Source organism: Trichogramma pretiosum, unplaced genomic scaffold (assembly GCF_000599845.2).
Source record: "Trichogramma pretiosum strain Unisexual culture from Peru unplaced genomic scaffold, Tpre_2.0 scaffold70, whole genome shotgun sequence".
Lineage (NCBI taxonomy): Eukaryota > Metazoa > Arthropoda > Insecta > Hymenoptera > Trichogrammatidae > Trichogramma > Trichogramma pretiosum.
In genome coordinates, this window is record NW_019641132.1 from 500,947 (window position 1) to 525,213 (window position 24,267).

Below are 24,267 nucleotides of genomic sequence, written 5' to 3' on the forward strand. Positions count from 1 at the left end.
AAACTTTTCAGAATTTTCCAATTCGGGATCGACTCGATTGTCAAAAACGTGATTAAAGGCCTTCTTCTCCAATCGAACTACACAAATATTTAAATGGTTGCATTCCATTACATCGGTACGAAGGGTAGTTGAATAAAAAAAAACATCTTTTATAGTTAAATTTTCGATATATTTTTCAAGCAATATATCGAATCGTTGTCAGTTTTAGTCTTTTTCTTTTTTTTATACAAAATAGTTGAGTGCATAATAAAAAAAAAAAAAAGAAAAATTAAAATAATTACAAATATGTACAAGAGTGTAGCACCAGAGATGAAGTTTTAGGTGCTAATTTTTTTTTGATAAACCTTATCACGTCCATCGACTCAGTTCTATTCTTGTTGTTTTCATTTCTTTTGGTTCAATTTTCTTCAGTGATATATAAGGTTTGTGACAAACTAAACAGTCCAATGGTGGATAATAATGGCGGTAACATAAAAAGGTCATTGCCAAACCAATTAATGAACCCGTTAAAACATCTGCAAAAATATGTTATTTTAATTTATTGAAAACAATTAATGTTATTTAATATAACATTAAAGTAATTGATAGTACCTTGCCAGTGATGGTGATAGTCACAGGTACGGCTTATAGCTATTGTAAGAGCAATTCCCAGTGGAAATAAAAAAAGAAACAATTTCCATGACTGTCCCTTCCCATTCCAACTAAAGGTATGGAGCTTTCCAGCTACGTACAGTGCCACAAAACCAAATCCTGAAAAGGCCACTGAAATATTTAAATAAAAGTTATTGCTCAGCACAAAATACAATCTATCCAAACTAGCTAGACATCAATTAACTAAAACTAATAAACTCACAGGAGGCATGACCACTGGGGAAAGACTTTTTCCCATCTCTTATAGCTACAGGATCACCCGTGCATTCAAAATCAAAATTGACATTGCCATCTGGGAAACATCTATAGAAGAAATCTGGTCTAGGCCTACCTACAATTTTATAATAAAATTACAAACTAATTGCTACAAAATACATTAAAATAAATAAAATTGACTAATGTCTAAGAAAAAAAAGTCTTACCAACAATTATTTTTAATATATTAGTCACTACTCCAGTAAAACCTAAGGATAACGTATAGGAATAAACAGCCTGAGAAAAGTCGTTTTTTTCTTTTTGAATATAAAAAACCAGTGATATGACTATCAATGGCACTAGTATAATTGCTACCTGTAAAGCAACAACGTTCGGAAATTCAGCATATTATCTATAATTACGTTAAATGAATCGAAACTACTGTTCGAAGGACATTGAGTGGTACGCACGGTACGCTTACATACCCATAATACTGACGTAGTCACGTATGAATCTACTCTGGGATTTTTGTAAAGCCACAGCTCGTTCTCGTGAATCTTTCTCGTGAAGGGCTCCATGTTTTCCAGCTCTCTTTAATCGTATCGAGTGGAAAAAGAAAAAAATAACAAGTCAATTTAATTATAAAAAAGCACCAAGTACAATTTAATTTTAAATAAAGTAATTAATGAATAAAGTAAAGGCGATGAAAAAGTCAATGGAAGAAAATGGAAAAGATTTCGATCTATATTTAAACGATCAAAAAAAAGTGAGATCTATATTTAAAATAATTTGCGCAAACGGTGTTTGATCGATATTCGCTCGAGCAAGACTATAGAGCTCGAGGTAGCTACATAAATACAAGTAAATGTATATCACTCACATGTTAACGATCGCCAGGAGAACACGGAAGAAGACCTCCACGATCATGACTGTCTCGAGGATCGGCTGCTCGTAACAATAGTAATGATTGGGGCTCGTAGCGCCGCGCTGACTGCCGCTGCCGCCTGGGCCCTGCTGCTGCTGTTGCTGCGAGGAGAGCAGCAACTGTCTGTCGCTCGACGCCGAGTGATGAGCCGACGAGGGCGAATTGGCGCGCGAAGCCGAAGCAGAAGACGCGCCGCTGCCGAGCGTCTGGTAGTTGCTCATGGAGTTGCTGCTCAGCCGACTGGTGCTGCTGCTGCGCTGCTGGGCCCAGTCGTGATGGTGGTGATAGGAGGAGGCCGGATGATGATGATGATCGATGGTCGCGGTGCGGCTGCGGGCTGGCGGCGGCGGTGGCGGACGATCATCTCGCCAGACCTTGGTGTAAATGCCGCTGCCGTTGTTGGACTGCTGCTGCTGTTGCTGCTGTTGGCTCTGCATCGAGACTCTTCTTTTGCGCTGGGAACTCGTCGCGACGATTCGACACTAGTGCTGCTAGTGGTGCTGCTGCCGTTGATGTCTGATCCTGGGTAATTGGTAGCGAGTCACCGCGGCACATGACAAGTCATCCCAAGGCGGCTTCGAGCGTACCCCTCTTATCCCCGTGATTCGTAGACTCGTACTGGCGAGAGCGAGCGAGCTTGCGAGGAGCAGTGCAGTGCAGTGGCAGTCGCGCTCGCCTCGGGCGGCCGTGAGCTTGACGTAGGCTGCGTCACGACCTGCTACGCTTCGAGGCTCTACTGCGCAGCTGGATTATCGATGTGTTGTTGTTATGCACTTGTACTACTTGCGGCCCGCGCGCGCACCGCTGCAGCGACAGAGTCCAGAGAGCAGAGAGACTAGGCCAACCGCTGCACTGCGAGCGCTCTAATGCTCCAGTGCTACTGCCATCGCGCGGAGGCACTCCCGCGTAATGATCCACTGGAATATCTATCCTATATGATTCCAGTCGATGATCGCGGGGCATGGCTCGGCAACGACCGAAAAAAAATCGAATCTATAATTGCGCGCGAGTATCGAAACGAGTCCAGCCGATAATAATACGGACTTGGGTGAAACGTCACCCTACTTTGGCCAATTTCTTCGCAATCGATGATCGTAATGGGCCACGACGAACAAACAACGTACGCTCGAGTCCGCTGCAGGAGTCTCGTGCACTCGAGCGCGAGTACATTTTTATCGATCCCCCTCCTGCTGCTGCTGCTGCAAGTCCATGCGAACCGACCTGACTTGCCCCGTGCTTGCGCGTACACACTTTGAGCTACATATATAATATCGTATACGTGCACCTGCAGCTATGACAAAAAGCTCCGCAGCGCCATCCAGGTGTGTGCAGTGCAGGCCGTCGTTCGCTCGAGACACCTGCCATTCGACGGCCCGTCGAACCTTATTCGTGCGAAATTTCGAACCCTAAATAGACTCGTGCATCGACGCGTAAGTCGATGATGCGTCGAAATGTTTGGGTTGCGCGCGACATAACATATTGCAACTCGTATTAATTTTCAAGCTGACCGATGCATACTTGATTCGAGCTGTTGTACATGCCTCAAACAAAGCAATAAACCGCCAAACTTGCGAGTACTCGATCGTCCGTCAGGCAAATAAGCTCTCTATCTTTCAAAGCGGCGGCGGCTGCGGACTCGGGTCGAAAACGAAATTCGCGCTGCGCGCCATTCCTCGCAAGTTCGGAGTTACGGACGCACGTTTGGCAACGTCGTTCCAACGACGAACGACTCGATCGGCTTTGCATATAGCGTGTAACATCCCCTCTTCGAATCGAACTGTTGTTTTTTTTTTCTTTTTTACGTTATTTATATTTAGCAATAAGAGCGAGACACGAGGGCACTCCTCCTCTACCTCCTCCTCCACCTCCCAAAGCAACGACTCGTCTGACAAGTCGCGAGGATGACTAGTGGCTATTTATCGCCAAGCCATTGTAAAACTAGCCTCAGTCGTGGTTTTCGCTTGCGCCAGCAGTTGCTATATATACGAGCGAACAGTAAGCACAGCTGCATTTAAATATCCACTGTACGGAGACGCGCGCTTTGCTAATACACATCAGTCATTGGCCGTTGCACGTCGGCATTGAGGACATTTCTATATTTTTCTATAATAAGAAAAACAAGTCTCGGCTATAGTCGAGCCAGTCTCGTGCTACCGTCATAGCGTTTAGACATCGCTTCAAATCGTGTCAAATGGCGGCGCAGGAAGATTCGAGCGGTGTTCGCAAGAGCGGATCCGAGTCGGCGGCAGCGGCGGCGGCGCGTGTCGTTGCCGCGGCGAACAACTCGACACAGCAGCAGCAGCAGCAGCGAAGATCATCTTCGGCCAGCAGTCGGGTCTCGCGACCGTCGCCCCTAAAGAACGCGAGTGGTAGTGGTAGTGTTGCGATAACGTCGGCGCTGCCGCCGCGTGTGCCACCGCTCATCAACGACGACGACGACGACGACGAAGAAGCTGCCTTCGCTGGCTTTCCTGCCCTCGAAGTCGAACTCGCTCGCAGTGGTGAAATGATCGCTGCAGCTATCGATAACGTTGCGAGGTTCGTTTACGAGCATGATGTCGTAGAGTTTATCAACAACGAGCTTGATCGCGAGTCTGCCACTGTGCGTCCTCGTGCACGTGTTTGCAATCCCCGGTCGCGCTGTCGCTACTCCCTGTCTCAATCAATCGTTCTGATTACGACCAAATGTGCCGGTCGATTCAAATCTTGCACAAAATTACCTAATTTAAAAATGCTTACAGAACAATGATCGTCTTTTTCAATTGCTTATAACGATTGTAAATTTATAAAGAAATTTGAATGAATTGTTAATTTTGCAATCATTTTTCTGCGCCAAAGACGTGCTTGTCAAATGTTATGACGCAAAAAGATTTAAACGACCGCGAGAATTTACCCTAGAGGTTATTTTGATACTAGTTTATTTCTTCCAGATCAAAGTGTTTACCAAAAATTTGACAACCACCGGATTCAACAGCAAAATCTGGGAAAGAAAATAATACATCCCAAATGCTGTTGAATAACACATCTTCGACTACTTCTTCTTCTCCTTCAGTTAGTACTGTCAAGCCAAGCATGCCAAGCCCAAATAGTGTAATGCCAGAGGAAACTGGCAATAATTTTTTAAATTATCTTCGTGATCTAGCTGGTACTCTGGAACTCGAACCTCATCCAAGTATCAAAGACCATTGTTATGCTAGACCATATAATTGGAAACCCGATCATGCATTTGTTAAGCCTGTTAAAAAATTATTTTTTCCAAAGACTGAAGTGATATCTAAGTGAGTATTTTGACTATTGATTTTTCTAGCTTTATTGATGTGTATTCATTTTGTTACTTATTTCCTTATTTTAGAAAAAAAGGAGATGAAGATATTATTGACGTTGTTGGTGATTTTGAAGAAAAAACTCCACCTCCATTTGATACTTCCAATGTGTATCAAACAATGGATGAATTTGCAAGAGTTGCAAAATTTGTCAGACCAGAAGAAACTGAAGATTGGGAAGATAAAATAGATAAAACTGGCTGGGCACCACTTGAAATGCGAATATTTTCACGAATTGTAAGAATACTAAATTCTGAACGATTAACAAGATTAGCCAAAGCAAATGACCCTTATGAACCCATTATACGAAGAGCATCCATTGATAATACAGCCAAAAAATTTAGGGAAACTATGGCATCAGCAGCTTGGGATATGAAAATAGCACAATGGCTCCATAGTTTACTGTATGATCATTTACCACAGAGTTATTTGGCTATTTATTTAGATATCCTGCAAAGCTTAAGACAAAAAATTCCTACACTTATTGATAAAATGATCAATACCCAACCAAGTTTAAATTCTAAGGGAAGCACTGTAACATGGGATACATTAGGACCTCTTCTAAAAAAGTCTTGGGACCCTATAACACCTGTATTAAATGCTAACAAACCAGTAAGTTAGAGTGAGAAATTTCTTCAAAAAAATACAGTAAATATAGTAATGTGCTCAATTAAAATTTGTAATAAACTTTTTTTTTGTTCTAGAAAAAGTTACCTGAAAATCCAATTTTCATTGTTGTTCCTAGTGGAAGTCCCACTACTCTTTCATCAAGACATAATAAGTGGATTAGTCAATTGGGAAATTTAGCCAATGTTGTTACAGTTAACTCATATCAACCACTCGCTGCTAACAAAGTTTCAGTCATGATTGGTCTGGAACAATTGGTTCAAGCTACTCGATTAAAAATTCAGGAAGTTAAGGTGGGTCAGCCTGGAAGACCTATAGTATTAATTGGATTTAATACAGGAGCAGCTTTAGCTTGTCAGGTATGTGAAAAAATAGAAAAATGTAAAATTTATGTATGTCATTAAGATTTCCATTATGTCACAGTTATTAAAATCATGTATAAATTAAGTCCTAGTAATAGTCACTAGTACTAATTAATGATAATAAAAATATCATTTGAATTCTTTTTTAGGTCGCACTGTTAGATGCAGTGACAGCAATTGTTTGTCTTGGATTTCCTTTCAATACAGCTGATGGTAAACGTGGTTCTCCCGATGATGTTCTTTTGGATGCACGTTGCCCTATTATGTTTGTGATAGGTCAGCATGCAATGCTAGTAAGACCCGACGATATCGAAGATATTCGTCAACGTATGCTTGTACCAACTAGTTTGGTGGTAGTTGGTTCTGCTGATGACCATTTAAGAATTTCCACATCAAAAAAAATCAATGAAAAAATCAGTCAAAGTATGGTTGATAGATGCATAATCGATGAAATTGCCGATTTCGCTAGTAATATTTTATTACAACCGCATCCCATTATACGAACTGCTAATTCCGTTAATTCATATGAAAATAGAAGTGAGTAAATAATAATTTAAAAATTGTATTTTTCCATGTTCAAATTTTTAAATATACTTTTTTGTAGATAAGCAAGTTGACTTACGGAAACGGAAAGTGTCGGCTAATACATTTGACAGTGAACCTCAAGTTGCAAAAAAGATTCGTACTCCCGCGAATTTACCTTCAATCAAACAAACAGCTGCAGTGAAAAGAAATGCATCGACGAGCCTTTCAAGTCCTCAGCCTAGAAAAAAATCTAAACCAACTGCATCTAATACTCGAAATGAACCAGATCAAATAATTTCTGCTACGATCACGCCTCAAGTATTATATTTTGAGCTTAATTTTAAATTATATTTTCTTAAAATCAAAGTCTACATGTATTTTACTTTAATTGTTTTAGCAGCAACAAAATTTAGAAAATCCAACTGGTGGTATAACTTTAAACATTGGTTCTTTTGCAAGTTTATCTTCTATGGGTGCTATTCGTTTGGAACCCCCAACATTAAACTCTTTGAAAACGCAGTCAAATGCGTACTTTAAAGTTTTAAAAAATAATAGTCAGGTCAGTGTAGGAGGACAAACACAAAATATAGCTAAAATTAAAATGATTATGCCACAAAAAAAAGTTCAGCAAACTAGTAACAGTTCCAGAGCTAGCAATACAGTTAATAAACTGAATGAAGGAAACTTCGTACCTGCTGGTGCCCAAACTGGTGGTACAATCAAAGTTCTTCCGCCCATGTCAGCAGGTAATTTCATAGATTTTACGTATGCAGGTCAATTATTCGTGATTTTTTTATACACTTATTTTTTGTTTAGTCTCTAGTTCAAAGGCTACATCCAGTATACCAACAGTGAATCTCCCTAGTATTCAGCATGTTAAAAGTATCAACCTTAATCACGCAACATTGAAGCCGGTAACGTCATCAAATATACTTTTTAATCCGAAATCGTTATCTTCTACAACAGTTTCAACAACATCTGCTACAACCACAGTAGCAGCTGCATCAAATTCTGTGGCAACTAAAGGTAGAGAATAGTTAGAACATATTCTGACCCCCATGCAAATGAGTGAATGTATGTGAAAATCACTAGTTAAGATTCATAAAATTTGAAAATAGAGATGTCGAATAAGTACGAACGTATTTTCTTTGAAAGAACCTTAAGCATAAAATCGAGTATAACTATTTATTTAAGATATAAATATTAAACTGTTATTGTAAAAAGTAGGATTTTGTATCACACTGATATTTTTTGAATTTAACTGTGATAAACTGATTCAGTACCACTATAGCGAAAACGTTCTTATAAAGTTGTATAGTTGTTACAATCGTTTTGCTACAATCAAATTTGAATATCATTTCAAAAATATTGAATGTGATGAAATATTTAACTGCAAATCGGAAATTAAAAATGTTCGACCAAAATCACTTGGACGGATCAAAATTAGATTCAAATAAATATTTTTGTAAATTTATTTATAATTTTTTATCTTTAGACCTTTTTTGATAAATCCCACTCCTTATATCAGAATTAACTACTGTAAATCGTACTAACATGTCTAGTTAATGCACTATCTTCTAATGAACTAAAAAGGGCATGTATTGCTATTTTCACTTTTATATTCTAATTTTTTGTGTGTTCAAATGAAAATAAGAACTTGAAAATCTTTCAACTGTTTATATTACCTCGTAATATTTTAAAATACGAGAAATCATTGTATAAAATCTCGTCTTCTATAGTTCCATCTTCTCTTTACATTTATAGTTGCTGATATCAACAGCAGCAAAAAATTACATCAGCCTTTGCTCCAACAACACTCAAATCAACAAGTGAAAACGAAATCACCTAAGAGACGCACTTCAGCTCCTTTGGTCGTTTCGTTGCCTAAAACTCCTCGCAAGGATTTGAACTTGTCAACTCCACTAGATACAATTAAATGCCCGCAATTGCCTAGTAAAGGTCGTCCGCCGAATGCCAATAAGGTATGGACTTTATATCCCCCTTTATTCAAATATTTTCTACAATTAAGCCTGACTTGAAGTAAATTCAAAAAATAATTAATATTCTAAAATTAAAAAAAATAAAAGAATGAGAGATTAAAAATATTTGAAATGTTTATAACAATGTGAGACTTTTACGTATTTTGACAACGCATATTCGTGAACTTTTTACTTTTTCGTGATTTGACACATTCATATTTTCACTTAATTCAAATTGTATAATATTATTTGTTAACTAAAAATAATTCACAGCCTGTCGCAACGAAAAAAACTAAAACAAGCCCGTCAAAACAACTTCAGTCACCACAAGCACAAGCGGAAAGTGGAGCAAATCTTAGTAAAAATCTAATACCGAATATTCTTGATTTACCTATCATCATTGCCAAAGATGGTACAGATTCTGTACCAACTGATCTTCCTCCGACATCGACAACTACGACCATACCCAGTTTAGTTTACATAAACGAAGGAACACCTTCGCAACAACCGATCGGAGTAAAGTATACAAAAATAATTTTAGCTAAACGCACTGATCAAAGTAATTCGAGTGGACCAGTGATACTAACAAAAACCAATAAAGCAACTCCAAAACCAACAGGATCAAAAACAACGAATACAAAAATAGTAAAAGTTAAAAGTAATGTGAAAAAAGTTTGAGAGTGCCTTAATTGATGATGAACATTTGTTGTACTTGAATCAATACAATATTATGTTTAACTCGATTAAAAAATACTTTATGTGTTCATCCCAAATATTTAAATTAATGTAAAATTGAATGAATTGAACTATATTTTCATTGTATGATAAAAAAACCGTTAGTTCATTCAAGTTATTTTAAAGTCATTCTATATAAAGAAGCTTAAATTATAAATGTATGTATATTTCAATAATTTTCAATGTTGATTTTGTATTATAATTTAGTTTAAGTGGTGAATTATTTGTTGCATGTTTTAATAATGTGTCTTAGATTTTAATTTCAAGTAAAACATTCAAAATAAGAAAATTTTACAATTCTTAAAGAAATAATCATTATTTTATAAATTATGTACATACAATGAATAAATTTAGAAAAAGTTGTTATGATATTAATTAAAATTATAAAAAATATATTTCATTCAATATTTAATATAAAAAAATCTAGTCTTAATTATAGATAAATATTTTCTCCAAAACTATATTAAAAATTTATCTACTCATGTAAAAATGCTTCCCCATCTTTTGAAGTGAACATAGCATAAACTTTACGACTCAATTCTGGACCTACTTTTCTAATACTTGTAAGAGGTCCCGCAGCTCTTCTTATCTAAAAACATTAAAAATAACTGTGAATTCATACTTAAATTATAATGATATAGGAAGCTTATTTTATTTACCGGAATATCTTTTAGTAATCCTTCTCCTTCAGCTGGAGTACAGTTGTTGTAAGCCTGGAAATATTTTTTCACGTTATGAAACAAATTATTATTTAACGAATGCTGATTTATAAAATCCTACCTCCATAAGTTGACATGGACTCTTATAAATGGATGCTATAGATTCTGAAGTTTCTAAACTGACAAGGGAAAATTGACCCAGTTGTTGCTGCCAAAGCCTTTTTAAGCCATTACCATCTTTATCAACTTTGACGGTATCTCTGTTGTCACTGTTAACATACCAATCAACAGATGAAGATTCTTGTCTTTTCTCCTTTTTTGAAGGTAGTAATGCTATTGATTTGGTATATTGATAAATAAGCAAAGCTATATCTGACTGACTCTCAATGATTCTTGTATTTACACCATAAATTACTTGTACTTCTACTAGAATTTCTTCAAACTTTTTTCTAGATATTTTTGGATAGTCTGAGTAATTATTTTTATCTACTTTTCTTTTTTTCTGTTTATCTGTACCTGTTATAGTAATATCAAATCATTTACTGAAAATAATTTATTAATACTTGAATTAACTTACCCAGTATTTGCTCATGCATAGCTGCATCTTTCAAATTTTTTGAATATTTGAAATAATCTTCTATTTTATAAATAACTAATGTAATCTTTTTTTTTGGTAAAAGACATTTAATCTTTTTAATTGTATTCAAAAAATTATTTTCGTATACTTGTTTGACAGCTTCTTTACAATTCCAAACTATTATTGTTTGACATTCATCAATAGTAATAGATTTTGTACAAATTTCGTTTGAATCGTTTAAATAATTCTGTTCTTCTGTTCTTTTCCATGTGATACTGTTAGGTATAATTTGTGATTGAACAGAATGTTTGATTTTAGATTCAGCAATAGTTTGCAAAAAATCAATAAAAAAATCAGATGACATTATTTCATGATCATAGTTAATTTCCATTAATTTTAGACAATGTTCAGGATCAGCACTGAGCTTATTTTTGCTGTTTAATTGTTTCAATGCCTTTTGCCTTGCAGCTTCTTCTTGTTTACGTTGTCTCTCTTGCTGCTTTTCCTCTTGTTTTCTTTTTTTTTCCTGATTGACTTTCTTGGACTTTGGTTGTTTTTTCTTTCCTAAAATATTATTTCAAATTATTTTATTGCTCATAAAAAAATGTTATTCTAATCTTTACCTCTTTCTTTCTCGTACTTTGGCTCTGAATCATCAGATTCATCAGATGAAAGATTAGAAGTAATTTTTGGATAGGTAACTGGAGCTTTGACTACTTCTGATTCATAATCATCCTCTGAAGATAATTCAATACTATTTTTATCATTACTTTTTATATCATTTTTGAATGGAGAATTTGAATATGATTCAGTATTTTGGGTCCCTCTATATACATCAACGCCGCCTCGAGCATCTTCACTTCTTTCAACTTCATGTCCAAAATCGACTTCAGGAAAATCTGATAAACTGAATCTACGGCTCAACTCACCTCTCACTAAACTAGTTTCGTTATCATCAGAGTTACTGTCAATGCAAATCGCATCCAGCGCATTAGTTACTGATTTTTGAGTAAAACATTTATTAGAAAGGTCGTCACCATCGATTGAATCATCACTTATTTCGATTACATTATTCATCTTGAATTTTTTTTTTCAAGTTGAAGCGTAATCGAACGTCCCATCAAAATGCAGATAAATGAATTCAAAAGTTCAATTTGAACCAACTGTCAGAACCGATTCATGCCATTGACACGAAGAATGCTAAAAAAATGATCAAGTGATTGAACTTCGGCTCGCTGAAGAGCTATTATGGTTAAAGGCGCAGCACGTGTAAACAAAGGATTCTGAATAGACGTCATGAGAGAACCCGCGAGAGTGACTTTCAGTCGCCCGCCAAATTGTCGCGCTCAGCTGCTGGTAATGATTGACGTGCGCGCCGATATTTTAATTGCATAAATCACTCTTCACGGGACACCCTTACATTGTGCTCGCTCGTTTTTCAAAAAGTGAAAATCAAATATTTCGAAAAAAAAATGTTGATTGCATCGATAGATCTATCTTGAAATCGAAATAAAAGCTAAATCGAAGCTAGGGCTTTCTGAGGTGGATTTTTTGTGCAGCCTAGCGCGTAGCATTGTAGAAAAGCCGCCGATCCAAATTAACCCAATAGAATAATATCATAACGGTGCAGTGAATGCAGCTGTAAAATTCTGTCCAGTATATACCCATATTTGCGATATACTACAGGCAGGCTATAAGGCCTTGCGCTAGCAGCCGCAGCCCGGCGCTCGTCGCTAATCGCTCGCCGTCGTCGCCGCCGCCGTCCGTCCGTCCGTCGGTCTCCCCATCCCCTCCGTTTCCTTTTTCATCGCTATAAACATATATATCATTATACACTGCGCGAGACTGGCGCAGATATATACACATACAAACAAGACAGAAAACGCTGAAGACCAGCCTATATAGCTCGGTTTGAAACTTGCTTGCCTTACGTACTTATAAAGTGTGTGACTCGTCGCTCGCGAGCAGTGCTATTGCGGTTTGGAAATTGAGTGCAAAAAACCCATTGACAAGACTCGGACCAATATAATTCGAAGGGCCGCGAGACAAGACGACGATGGCGAAGAAGACCTACGATTTGTTGTTCAAATTGTTGCTCATCGGCGACAGCGGTGTCGGCAAAACGTGCATACTCTTTCGTTTTTCCGACGACGCCTTCTCGACGACGTTCATATCGACCATAGGTGAGCGACGATACACAATTTCGATTAATCCTAGATTTACTTGCATCGGAAAAAATGTGCATTCGTGTCGTACTTGCTGAGCTCGCGAGCATATACAGCTGCAACTATTGCGTGCCACATTGACGGTTTAATGAAACGACGTCTGTCTATGATGTAGTTTTATTTTTAAACGCTCTGCCCCGCCGAGATGTATTCTATATAGGCTATTGCGAGACTCGAATCGCTCTGTCTCTTGTCTTCAATTTTCATTAAAAATATGACTTTACTTTACTTTATCGGACACAGCCGAAAAATGACTGGCTAGTTTAGGGATAAATGCGATCATAGATCAAGGTTAGTTGGGGCTAGATAAAAAAACTCCCTTCGTTCAAAGCCTCGCTTCAACGTGATAAGACAAAGCAATGAATTTAGAGATTATTCAATTCACGGTCTGAGAGCATACATTTTTAGCAGTCCTGATGATAAACGGCAATGAATTGAGGAATCTCTTTCTTTTTGTATATTTGTTTATTAATTGAATACAGCCATTGATAAGAAAAGTTATTTCTTATTTGGTTATTTTTTCATATTTTTATTAAAGATTTGAAAATACTTGCTAAAAAAATGAATAGTGTATTTATGAATGTCAGACAGTAATTAAAAATTGTATTGTTAAAAAATGTTGAATTTTTTTTAGAAGTTCATGAATAATCAAAAAGAGATTAAAATATTATCTGTTTCAAATGATAGTTTGATAGGCTTGAAACTCACTGATTATTTATTCGCTCACTTTTTTTCAGGAATAGATTTCAAAATCAAAACTGTAGAATTACGGGGCAAAAAAATAAAACTTCAAATATGGTAAGATGATATAACTGTTAATGCATTGCTCAAATTGATTTATAAAATATTGTGAAACTGAAATCTAAATCTAACTTTTCAGGGATACTGCTGGTCAAGAGCGGTTTCACACTATCACAACTTCTTATTACAGAGGTGCAATGGGTATAATGTTAGTGTATGACATAACAGCAGAAAAATCTTTTGAAAATATTGTTAATTGGTTGAGAAATATTGACGAGGTAAATTTTTAATATTTTTGCAAAAAAATTATGTGAGATTCATAAAAATAAATTTTTAAAACATTGTATTGCAGCATGCAAGTGAAAACGTCGAAAAAATGATCTTGGGAAATAAAAGCGACATGGAAGATAAACGCGTTGTGAGTACTGAAAAGGGAGAAAAAGTAAGTATAGCCATTTTGAATGAAAACCGAAACTAAAATTGAATCAATTATAATAAATTGATAAATTATGCCGATCTTTCAGATCGCTAGAGAGCATGGCATACGTTTTATGGAGACATCAGCAAAAGCCGACATCAACATCGATCGTGCCTTCCGTGAATTGGCAGAAGCAATATTTGACAAAACGCAAGGCAGAGATCCTCACGATGCACCAGACCGCGTACAGGTCGATCGCAGACAAGAAAAGACAAGCAGTCGTTGCTGCTGAATCAGTTTCATACTACATCGTTACCGCTGATAATAACTGACCGTTGTTCACTATGATTTACACAATTACGCTAATATTGCAGCCAGGAGCTGTCTGTAGTCATGCTGAAGAAACAAAGCAGACGCACTACCAATCATAAATTAGATATCCAAGTTCAAATACTCACTGATTCTCTTATTAACGATGCGTTTAATAGACGATTAATGCGTCGATGAATAAACGCGCAATAAGCTACCATACTTGCTTTAGTTTCGGCCGAACAAATTTTAATACTCTTCTATCTTAAGCTTGTTCTCTTTTCTATAACTTCTTTAACTGTGTTTACGCTCGATATTGTTCGTTTCTACTTATATATTGTATTAAAAACGATGAAACACGAGTGAATGTGCGCATATCTCATTATTATTCATAAATGTATTGTCGCACACATGCATTGAATCTCTTCACGAAGAAATACGCCTTGTATCAATGCGGTTTGTTTCGATTTTTGCTCTTACATTTATATAATATTACTGCTAGCAATCACATTAACAAAATAAATTCGCGTTAACTATATATTAATATTAATATGATTAACTCACGTAAGACTGTTCTCGATGACAATGTAGGAGGTTGTATTGTGATTTGTTGTATAGAAAGTAAGATTTTTCGTAATATTAATGTACAATTGAGCTGATACGCGATCGATGTCGTAAAATGTAATGAGTATTACTTATTTCAATGTCGTTTTCACCTTAAAAATATATGAAAAGACTTCTTGATGGAGAATGATTTTCTCTGCAAGTTTTTTTGTACATTGTATAGTTTAATCATCTAAAGATCATTTTGTACCATTCACGATGCTATACAACTCAACATGAAAATTGAGCTTATGCGAAAAGTAAGCCAACAAAATTCATATTTTTTTAATATTTTCGGTAGATAAAAATACTTAATTCATAAGTAAAATTTGATATGAAAAATATGTAAAGTTTCAAATAAACATGAAATTCAATTAATATGCGTGTCCTTTATACTAAATTACTTTATTTTTATGATAGAATTTCAGTAAAGAAAAATCATATTAATAAAAAATTTGAATTCTGTAATAATCAACCGTTTTTATTACAGAGGAAAAGTATAAGTAACACTTTTTTATTACAGTTCGCTCAACTAATATCTGTAGTTGGCACATGAAAAATGTCAAATAAGATGGTGCAAAATATTTATAGAAATAAATGAACATAATCATGTCAAAACAAATTTTTTATTATGGAAAAACAAATGAGAAGCAGTCTATTGTATACACTAATTTGTTCAACGTAGTAGAGTGTGTAAAATTATTTTGCACATCAATGACAATCGTCGATGTATTTTTATTTAAATTCATCCATTCGAGTCGATTTATTACAAGTTATTTTCATAAAATCTGACTTGAATTTATGAATATTATATTTGTGCGCGATGTGCCGTTCACGTCGCGATGCAATAAAGCTGACAGTTTCAGTGCGAAAGGCGTCGGTTGACAAAGACAAAGCTCACAAATTTCTTATATTTTACGAATAGAATATTTAATTATAAAATTATTGTTTGTATTTTATAATCTCTGATTTGTTGCAATCTAATATTGTGATCCTTCGTTACATATTAAGGCGAACTGAGTAATACTAGAAGTTAAAAAAACTGAGCCTTTGCTCTCGCCTGTTTTTCAAATTGCATAATAAAATAAAAACTTGGTAACAATGACTTTTATTTACTTTTAGGTTGTAGCATAATTTATTTTCGTGGATTATCCGTTTTACATTATAAATTCTATACAAGTCTTACTTAAAATTTATATTTTCTTTTATATCAAGGTACAACAGATTTGAAAAATTCTTATTCTCTATGTTCCTAAATTCTTTAAAATTGCAAAAACAGTTGGACCTTTGAAATACAAGTTGAAAATAGTTGTTTTCTTAAAAAATTAAAGTAAGGCTATCTAAAATTTTATAAAATATACATTCGGAATTAAGGAAACCAAAATCATAATTCAAAATTGACTTTTTATTAAATAAATTATTAAACTATCCTATTGTGAACGATAATAAAAAAATATTTTTATAATTTTGTACCAAAAAAGATTTGTTCTATTAACAATCAATAGTCGTTTCAATAGTTTTTTTAATTTTATAAATGTGTCCATATAATTAACTTAATATCATACAGTAAGTATCATAAGCATAAGACACTTTCTCTTATCGTACACCAACATTTAATCAAGTGATTACATATTCATTTTTAACAAGATGATGTAATGTTAATGGCGAAAAATTTACTATTTAATATGACGAATAGTAAAAGCAACGAAAGTCAAAGTAAAATGCTATTATTAACCGTCTCTCTAGTTATACATATTATTTAATTACCTAGAGACAATCATAATCGTTAACATGTAATCATACTTTTTTACAATGAGACATTTAAAGTTGAAATACTAGATAAAATTTGTTTGAGTTTTTTTTTTAATTTTTTATTTCCAATTGGTAGTTATGATTTTAGATACTTAGATATTTATATTCACTTTCAAAAACTTCAAATCAATGATCAATTACTGATTGTTTGATCAGTATTAATTAATGAATACTTTACAAGAAGAGAAATTTATTAAACTTATTGTAAAATTATACAAATCTTATTATAATAGTTACATGTACTCCAAGTTATCAAAAAACTACTCCGTCAAAAAATTTGGCAGAACTAATAAAAAAAATGAAAAAAGAAAGTAGTATTAATATGAAACGATCTCATACAAAATTTTCGTTGCAATATTCAAATATTAATACAAGAAGTACCTTAATGGTTTCATTTTACTTAACTAAAATCAAAATAATAGAAGTCATTATAACAGGAAACTTTTCATAACTCATCATGCTGTATAAATATGTCATATGTTATACTTGAATTATTTCTTAAACCAGAATACTTAGAAACACACGTAGTAAATTTATACACACAAACAGATTTCCAATATTTGTGATTTCAATGATTTATGAAATTTATAACGTTAATTATGCATTTAGTCTCGCGAGCTAGCGCTTAAAATACTTAAGATGTAGATAAAGATATTCACAATGTCTAGATACAAATTTAATGATGCAAAAATGTACTCTTCAGGTGATAGCGAATACTTATGTTTTCCTCCAAGCATCAATTGTGTGTCATAAACGAGATAGAAGGAGAAAAGTAGAGCTCCAAAAGAACTATATACAATAGTTACTGTTTTTCCATGGTAAAATATGGTAATTAATCCAAAGATCATAAGAACTATGGCAGCGACGAAAAGGTATGTACCCATTCCAGTAAAATCGTATTTTGTTTGGAATGCAAACAAAGTCAAGGAAAAGCAAATTACAACTGTTATCCCAACAGCCATCAAAACCTAAAAAAGTGTAATGATCATGATATTAATATGAAGATGAATATACTCATTATTTTACAACAATAAAATATTAAGTATATACTCACATATTTTTCATCGTGCATAGAAGAAACAAAACCAAGTAGAACAGCTTCAGCAATAGTGAAAATCATTAAAAATATAAAGTTCATTGGAGCTTGACGGCGAACATTTGTACAGCAGGCCATGGCAATTAGTAAAACAAACGTTACAATCATGCAAATCCATACAATTTCCGTATGTTGAAGTGCAAACTGTTTTGCATTAGCATTGAATGAAAAAAGTGCTACCATTCCAAACGTGATGAGAAGTTGCAGCATTAAGATTGAGTAAACTTTCCTGTAATAATTCAATGAATATTAATTTTTAAAATTAATTTCATATAATTAAAATCATAGATTAAATTGTAAAATACAATCATAATGAAACTTGCCTGATAAATCCTTGTCTAATAGATACATCATTAAAAGCGAACCCCTTGACCTCATCGGCCATGGGGTCCTCTGCATAATTAGTCCCATACATCGCGCCCATACCACCTTGTGGTGGAACGTGTCCGTAAGGGGCAGTAGGAGGTGGAACAGCAAATCCCGGACCTGCAAAAGAAACCAATAATTTAGTATAATAATGTATATATAGGATTTAAGATTTATAATGGTACTGATGAATGTACCTGGTGGTGGAGGATAACCACCTGGATAGCCTGGATTACCTCCTGGATAACCTGGATTAGCACCTGGTGGATAGGGTGGGTAACCTGAAACAAGATATTATTAGAAATTGCACTCTCTACAGTATTGGTTCAGCGAGTATGAAGTTATGACATAATGTTAAAATGTTAAAAAGAACTCATGAGTATGTAAAATTTTTATTAATGAATGCAGTATTACTCAAATAGCAGTACTAATTTCTAATTACAAAGAAAAAGCTAACGATTTTTACTTAATGCGACGATAAAATACAAACAAAAAAAAAATTAAAAAACCTTGTTGGCCAGGGTAGAAACCACCACCAGGATTGTTCTGCCAATTTGCCATCTTTCCTAGCTGAAAAAAATATTAAGATTAGGCTAATTTAATCAACTAATTAATAGCTATATTTCAAGTAAGATAATCTGCATTAAAAAGTCAAGTTTTAAGTATCTAAGTATAAACTCTTTACAGTTAGAGTATAATTTAATACTTATCAGTTGTTCTTGATAAAGCAATGAATGAATCGTTCAAACAATGTATCATTAAGCTCAACTTGTGATTTTATTGTAAATTTGCAAATGATTTGTGAGCATGTGTCCATTTTGAATGGTAATTACTTAATAAATGTGCAGAAGCAATGATGATACATAAACACAAAATCAAATTCAAGATAATTCCAAGAATTAATAATTTTTAGCTGGCGCATTTGTAATTCGGGAAGTTTATTTCTTCTAGATTATATCGACTTCAATTTTTACATGTGTGGGAAAAGAAAATCCTTTATAAATATAAAATGCAATTTCTACTGCATTACTCAATCCACGCCGATCGAATGAAAACAAGTCGGTTACGCAGTACGCCACAAGTACATAAGATATCTCCCGAACATGAAACGTCAATATTCAAATGCACAGGTTGCATTATGGATTAGTATTATTTTCGTAAAGGCCAAGCGACGCGATCTCTTAAACGATCGGGCGAAGCTCGCGACAAAACAAATTCGATCGATTATTTTTAGTCAAACTAAATTTGAAGTTTGCTCGTATCATTTTGACCGAGTAACATTTTTTGTACTATATTATGTGCATGTCAAATGGCTCGATCAATTATTCATAAGTATTGCCGGCGAGTGTATCCCACCACTGACGAAGCACTGGAATCGGTTGAAAAACGTGTCTCTCCAAAGCCAAGTTTATGCACGAGCGTGTCGTGCGTAGACCAATTTCATGCACGAAGTCGCGATGTGTTACGTAAAAAGCATTATCTGTACCTGTAATAACGTCGCGTTCGTACAAGTCTACATATTCTTTGAGCATCGTGGCGTTATCGCGGTGTGAGTCAAAGCTTATATAGAGATGGCTTAATCTGCGCACACGTAGGGCACACGTAAACGTTGATCGTTGACATTAGAGCTCACGACGTGAGTCATGCGTTTAATTTTATAAAATGAGCAGGGCATATTCATCGTAGCGCATAATACGCAGACGGATGTGTACGCAGGGAAACGCTGCGGCGCACTTGTAAGTCTTGGATTTCTCTGCTCGCCGCTTCAAGCTGGGGTCTGGTGCAATGAACTTTCGTTCCAAAGTTAGCGTCGGTGCGTGAAAAAAAGCAGCCACGCTTTGTTGTGCATTACACGTTAACGCGAACAGTGGCTCAAGGCCGCGTCGTCGAGTGTCAACAATGGCCCGGATTCAAGGCCACGCTAATTCATGCCCACGCACAATTATGATCGCAATGAGGCCAATAAAAAAAGAATAGAACTCGTCGTCGTAAAAAGGCAATTATTTAGTATCGAAAAAATAAAAATCGATTAGATTGCGTTAATAGGAGTAATGTCATCGCCGGTAAAGGCTTCGTAAATAGTTGAGTTTTTTGAAAAACAAAGTCATTATCCGTCTGTGGAGCTCCAAAAAGCATAACTAGCGGAAATCTTGAGCGTCAGAAAGGCCGAAAAATGTACGAAAGATGCATACGTGCTTATAAAATAGGCCACTTGTACTCGGAGCAGCGTTTGAAAGATAACACAAAAGCTGTCATGTACGATAAACAAGTATACTGCAAGTTTCCAGAAAGACGCGAAGAAAGCTTATTATCAACGTAATATAAAGTGTCGCAATGTCGCGCACGAGTCGCTCTAAGAACACAAGGCACACGAGGGGATTTCCCTGTACGATGACGCAGGTGCGTGTGCCTGTCTATACGACGCGCGTATTGTTTTACGCGTCTATTGCTCCAATGCTGCTTTGCTCTATGGATGTGTCGTAAACACGGGCGCGACACACACACGCATAAATAAAATAAAGAACAACAAGAACAAAATGCAGCACGAGACCGTCGTTACGTATAGACTTGTAGTGGCGGCCATCAAGATCGGCGTTCGTCGATGCGGTCGGCTATAACGGCGCACGTTCGCGTGTGTGTGTATGCGTGCGAAATCCGAGTAGTCGCGCGAACGAAATGCAATAAAAATTACAGAATGTAGGTAATGCACGCGCCTTCGAAGTAGGTGAGTATACGCGTAGATAGATCAAAGTCCGTCTTGCGCGAGCTGACGAAATAAGCGCCAGTGCGGTGGTGGCTTCTTGGGCGGACGACGCTGGAAAACCCGACCACGCTACTGGATTATATACTGATGTAAATGCAAAACAATGTATATACATGATGCCGCAGACAATCGCTCACGTGTAGCAGCGCACAATGGTCTAATTTTACTTGTATAGGATATAATTATTACACGAATACAGGAAGCGAATCGAAGCATCAACAGGTTCGAATACAGAGGCATCAAAATATTGTACAGCACATATATATATATACGTGAAAGCACAAAAAGCGTCTGGGTATGTAAGCTTATAGGTGTGTACATTATCTATGCGTGTAGGTATGAGCTGGTTTCTGGTGTGTCGAGCCGTTTAGAATTGCGATCGGCTGCTGCCGCCGCCGACGTGAATCCCTGCCGAGCAGACATTATGTAAATTGCACGAAAGGTGTGCTTCGATGGGTATTAAAAGTCTTCGTAAACGCGACAAGGTAGGCAAGTTTATAATAACACGACAACGAATTCGGCGATGCGTCATAGCAAGTCGACGTACACACGCACACACACCAGCGTAAAGTACGTCGCGTTTTCAAGTACATTCTGGAACTTGGCTCTGTGTGGGTGGTCGATACAGCTATAAAAGTCTATATGCGTAGCAGCATGTGTTGAGTTAACAGTTTGCGTGTATCGTGCATGTGTTTTAAAGTACAAAGCGTCTGCGAGCTGTATGGCCGTTGTTTACCTTGCTTTTTGCTTTTTCCTTCTTCTCTCTTTCTCTCTTGCGGTCCGATCGATGAAACCGTCGACAAGGGCGATCTTCTAGGTTACTTTTTCTTGCACAAGATTCGGTGATAAGCGATTCCCGACACTGTACGTGTACTTAGATACGAACTGTATCAATGTTGAGTCAAGAAAAAAAAACAACTCAGCGCGACGTCGACACCTCGACTACTGACTCGTTACTGAATATTCTCGAGTTGCCGAGGCTGTCGCTATAGTTGGTTGGGGCGGCAGGCAGCGCCGCCGCGTGATATTTGCGCTGCGCGTACGGTTTCTGCGCAACGCAAAACACACATGACGTCAACTTACGATGCAAACGCGATTCTCCCAAACGGCAAACCCTATGGGCCGTGGGTTATTTTTTGCTGCGGGAACGACTGCTGGAATTATATGAATAGCGTGGTGCCGATGGAATCTCTGCACGCTAGCGTCGTCTGCAGCCAATGCAGACTGCGCGAAATGCGATCGATCCCGATTTGCCGCGAGGTCGCGACTTTGTTTGTCATTAGCATCGATTTGTTTTTTTTTTCACATCCCTGTCAAAACATGAAAATAGACTCACATGTGCAGCAGTTGTAATTTAAAAATAATAAATGCTTACGGCAGGATCAATGTTTTCTTTACATAATTAAACCTGCTGACAATTTTAAAATGCACCTAATTTATAAGTTTATCGAATGCAAACGACATGGATGCCAGTGACAAAACAAATATAAATTAGGCTTTTCATTGATTAATCAGCTCGTAAGCCCGATAACTCGAATCGATCGCATTCGTGGTTTCGGTAGTTTCATGAAAAAAAAATCTTGGAGCGAGTTTTGTCGCGTTGCGTGGGCGGACCGGTGTATGTAGTGCAGAAATACCAGAGCTGGCCGGTCTGGCATGTCAGACAACGTCGTGGCCAGGTTAGAACGGCTGATCGAGCAGTGATTTCTACTGGCAGTCGAAGATCATGGCTAGAGCCAAGAAGAAATTAGCAAAACGGCAGCTAGTATTTTGTAATTTCGCTAGATAGCTCATGAGAGCTGCTGGTATTGAGTCGTCGTCGCCTGAAACACCGCCTCGTCGACGATGTACAACTCGTTGAATCCTCCGCGATCTAACGCGCCTATCGACACCGTCCTCAGAAACATCAAACTCAAGTACGTGTTCGCTTGTATACTTGCTATTCTCGTCGTTACGTGCTTCATCGGCCTCACGCCAATTTGTGCTGGTAAGTTTTTTAAAAAGTTTTTTTCATGCGACACACTCGCTTTCACGAAGGTTATAGGACACTTGTTTACATATTTTTGTCTAAACTCCTTTTCATTTTGATTTTCAGAAGACTGCAACTGTGATAAGTATGAAGATACTGCAAAATTAAACCATTTGCCCAGTAAGCAAATTCAAAAGCATCACAAACATCGTTTAGCTGTATTAGTGCCATTTCGAGACCGCTTTGACGAGTTGCTTATGTTTGCACCTCACATGAAAGAGTTTCTTGATAAGCAAAATTTAGATTATCATATATTCATATTGAATCAGGTTGGGCTCTGTGAAATAATGACTGAATAAATGAATAAATGAAAGCTTAAAGAGAATTTAACTCATTTATTTATATTTTCAGATAGATAAATTTAGATTTAATCGAGCATCACTTATTAATGTTGGTTTTTTGGAAACAAGAAAGGAATTTGATTATATTGCAATGCATGATGTTGATCTTCTACCTATGAATGATAAACTACATTACTATTATCCAAGAGAAGGTCCTCTACATATTTCATCACCAACGCTACATCCTCGTTATCATTATGAAACATTTATTGGAGGGATTTTACTACTTAATAGGTAATTTATATACTCTATATTATATTTATTGAATTTTTTTAGCTATTTTAAGTTAACAATTCATTACTATACAGGGAACACTTTGAACAAGTTAATGGAATGTCAAATAAATATTGGGGGTGGGGACTGGAAGATGATGAATTTTATGTGAGATTAAAAGAGGCTGGATTAAATGTGACAAGGCCTCCAAATCTTTCTACAGGAAAGGAGAAAACTTTTAAGTAAGCATTGGCTCAATCATTTTCATAATCTGTGATCTAAATTGTTATTAATTAATAAATAATCTTATTTTAGACATGTTCACAATAGAAACCATAGGAAAAGAGATATGGTCAAATGTTTTAATCAGAGAGAAGTAACACGCAGGAGAGATAGACAGACTGGATTGAACAATGTATCTTACAAATTAGAAAAATCAATCAATGTTACGATAGGCAATACTGAATTGACAATTCTCAATGTTTTATTGAATTGCGATGAAGCCATTTCACCGTGGTGTTTATGTTCTACCAAATAAATTGTGACTCGAGAAAAAAGACTTAGACTTTTAAAATTTTAATTAGGAAAACTAACTTTGAGTTGAAATTGAATATCTTATTCTACAAATGAAATAGGCAGTTAATTGTCTTTGTTTAACACGTTGTTACGATATTGTACAGTTTTATGTAATAGCAATAAGCCAATAAATGTTGCGGCCAATGATATATAAAATAAAGCCGAATTTACATGAGGTATATTAAATATTTGTTCTTTGTTTCAAAGACGTTACTT

General features: G+C 36.0%; 6 protein-coding genes across 10 annotated transcripts in view; 3 read left to right on the forward strand and 3 right to left on the reverse strand.

The window, feature by feature from the left end:
• LOC106658334 (KAT8 regulatory NSL complex subunit 3) overlaps positions 1–9,409 on the forward strand; it is a 16,152-nt gene extending 6,743 nt beyond the window's left edge. The window contains exons 1-10 of one of the 3 annotated variants that reach the window (XM_023458099.1): positions 3,640–4,309; positions 4,702–5,049; positions 5,124–5,706; positions 5,799–6,080; positions 6,233–6,620; positions 6,688–6,926; positions 7,009–7,354; positions 7,425–7,634; positions 8,373–8,590; positions 8,861–9,409. In XM_023458099.1, coding sequence (XP_023313867.1) covers positions 4,778–5,049; positions 5,124–5,706; positions 5,799–6,080; positions 6,233–6,620; positions 6,688–6,926; positions 7,009–7,354; positions 7,425–7,634; positions 8,373–8,590; positions 8,861–9,265 — 2,943 coding nt within the window. In that variant the 5' untranslated portion in view covers positions 3,640–4,309; positions 4,702–4,777 and the 3' untranslated portion in view covers positions 9,266–9,409. Of the gene's footprint in view, positions 1–3,639; positions 4,310–4,701; positions 5,050–5,123; positions 5,707–5,798; positions 6,081–6,232; positions 6,621–6,687; positions 6,927–7,005; positions 7,355–7,424; positions 7,635–8,372; positions 8,591–8,860 lie in introns of those variants that run through there. The other 2 variants (XM_014380233.2, XM_023458098.1) reach the window with 2 other exon arrangements.
• On the reverse strand, positions 148–2,844 carry LOC106658362 (phospholipid phosphatase 5). The gene is made up of 6 exons (XM_014380272.2): positions 1,727–2,844; positions 1,332–1,437; positions 1,074–1,221; positions 854–982; positions 592–762; positions 148–515 (listed from the first exon to the last, which is right to left on the reverse strand). Exons 1-6 carry the CDS (start codon positions 2,206–2,208, stop codon positions 349–351), a joined length of 1,203 nt encoding a protein of 400 aa, XP_014235758.1. The 5' UTR covers positions 2,209–2,844; the 3' UTR covers positions 148–348.
• A 342-nt stretch (positions 9,410–9,751) lies between the features above and the next one.
• Positions 9,752–12,618, reverse strand: LOC106658457 (crossover junction endonuclease EME1). Its single transcript, XM_014380451.2, has 5 exons — positions 11,182–12,618; positions 10,559–11,122; positions 10,103–10,497; positions 9,982–10,035; positions 9,752–9,911 (listed from the first exon to the last, which is right to left on the reverse strand). Exons 1-5 carry the CDS (start codon positions 11,633–11,635, stop codon positions 9,798–9,800), a joined length of 1,581 nt encoding a protein of 526 aa, XP_014235937.1. The 5' UTR covers positions 11,636–12,618; the 3' UTR covers positions 9,752–9,797.
• Positions 12,615–15,179, forward strand: LOC106658458 (ras-related protein Rab-10). Its single transcript, XM_014380452.2, has 5 exons — positions 12,615–12,741; positions 13,521–13,581; positions 13,664–13,802; positions 13,877–13,966; positions 14,049–15,179. The coding sequence occupies exons 1-5, from the start codon at positions 12,615–12,617 to the stop codon at positions 14,232–14,234; spliced, it is 603 nt and encodes a 200-aa protein (XP_014235938.1). The 3' UTR covers positions 14,235–15,179.
• Positions 15,180–16,358: 1,179 nt separating this feature from the next.
• LOC106658328 (protein lifeguard 1) lies at positions 16,359–21,856 on the reverse strand. Of its 3 annotated transcripts, none has more exons than XM_023458090.1 (6): positions 21,638–21,856; positions 18,638–18,700; positions 18,326–18,409; positions 18,086–18,248; positions 17,721–17,991; positions 16,359–17,634 (listed from the first exon to the last, which is right to left on the reverse strand). In XM_023458090.1, the coding sequence occupies exons 2-6, from the start codon at positions 18,687–18,689 to the stop codon at positions 17,272–17,274; spliced, it is 933 nt and encodes a 310-aa protein (XP_023313858.1). In that variant the 5' UTR covers positions 18,690–18,700; positions 21,638–21,856; the 3' UTR covers positions 16,359–17,271. The 3 variants fall into 3 exon arrangements, with proteins under 3 accessions (XP_023313858.1, XP_014235708.1, XP_014235709.1); XM_014380222.2 differs by having other exon boundaries at positions 18,638–18,698; positions 21,629–21,856; XM_014380223.1 differs by lacking the exon at positions 18,638–18,700 and having other exon boundaries at positions 21,629–21,710.
• A 208-nt stretch (positions 21,857–22,064) lies between these two features.
• On the forward strand, positions 22,065–24,230 carry LOC106658409 (beta-1,4-galactosyltransferase 7). Its single transcript, XM_014380357.2, has 5 exons — positions 22,065–22,879; positions 22,988–23,190; positions 23,273–23,496; positions 23,571–23,717; positions 23,791–24,230. The coding sequence occupies exons 1-5, from the start codon at positions 22,738–22,740 to the stop codon at positions 24,011–24,013; spliced, it is 939 nt and encodes a 312-aa protein (XP_014235843.1). The 5' UTR covers positions 22,065–22,737; the 3' UTR covers positions 24,014–24,230.
• Positions 24,231–24,267: the final 37 nt, after the last annotated feature.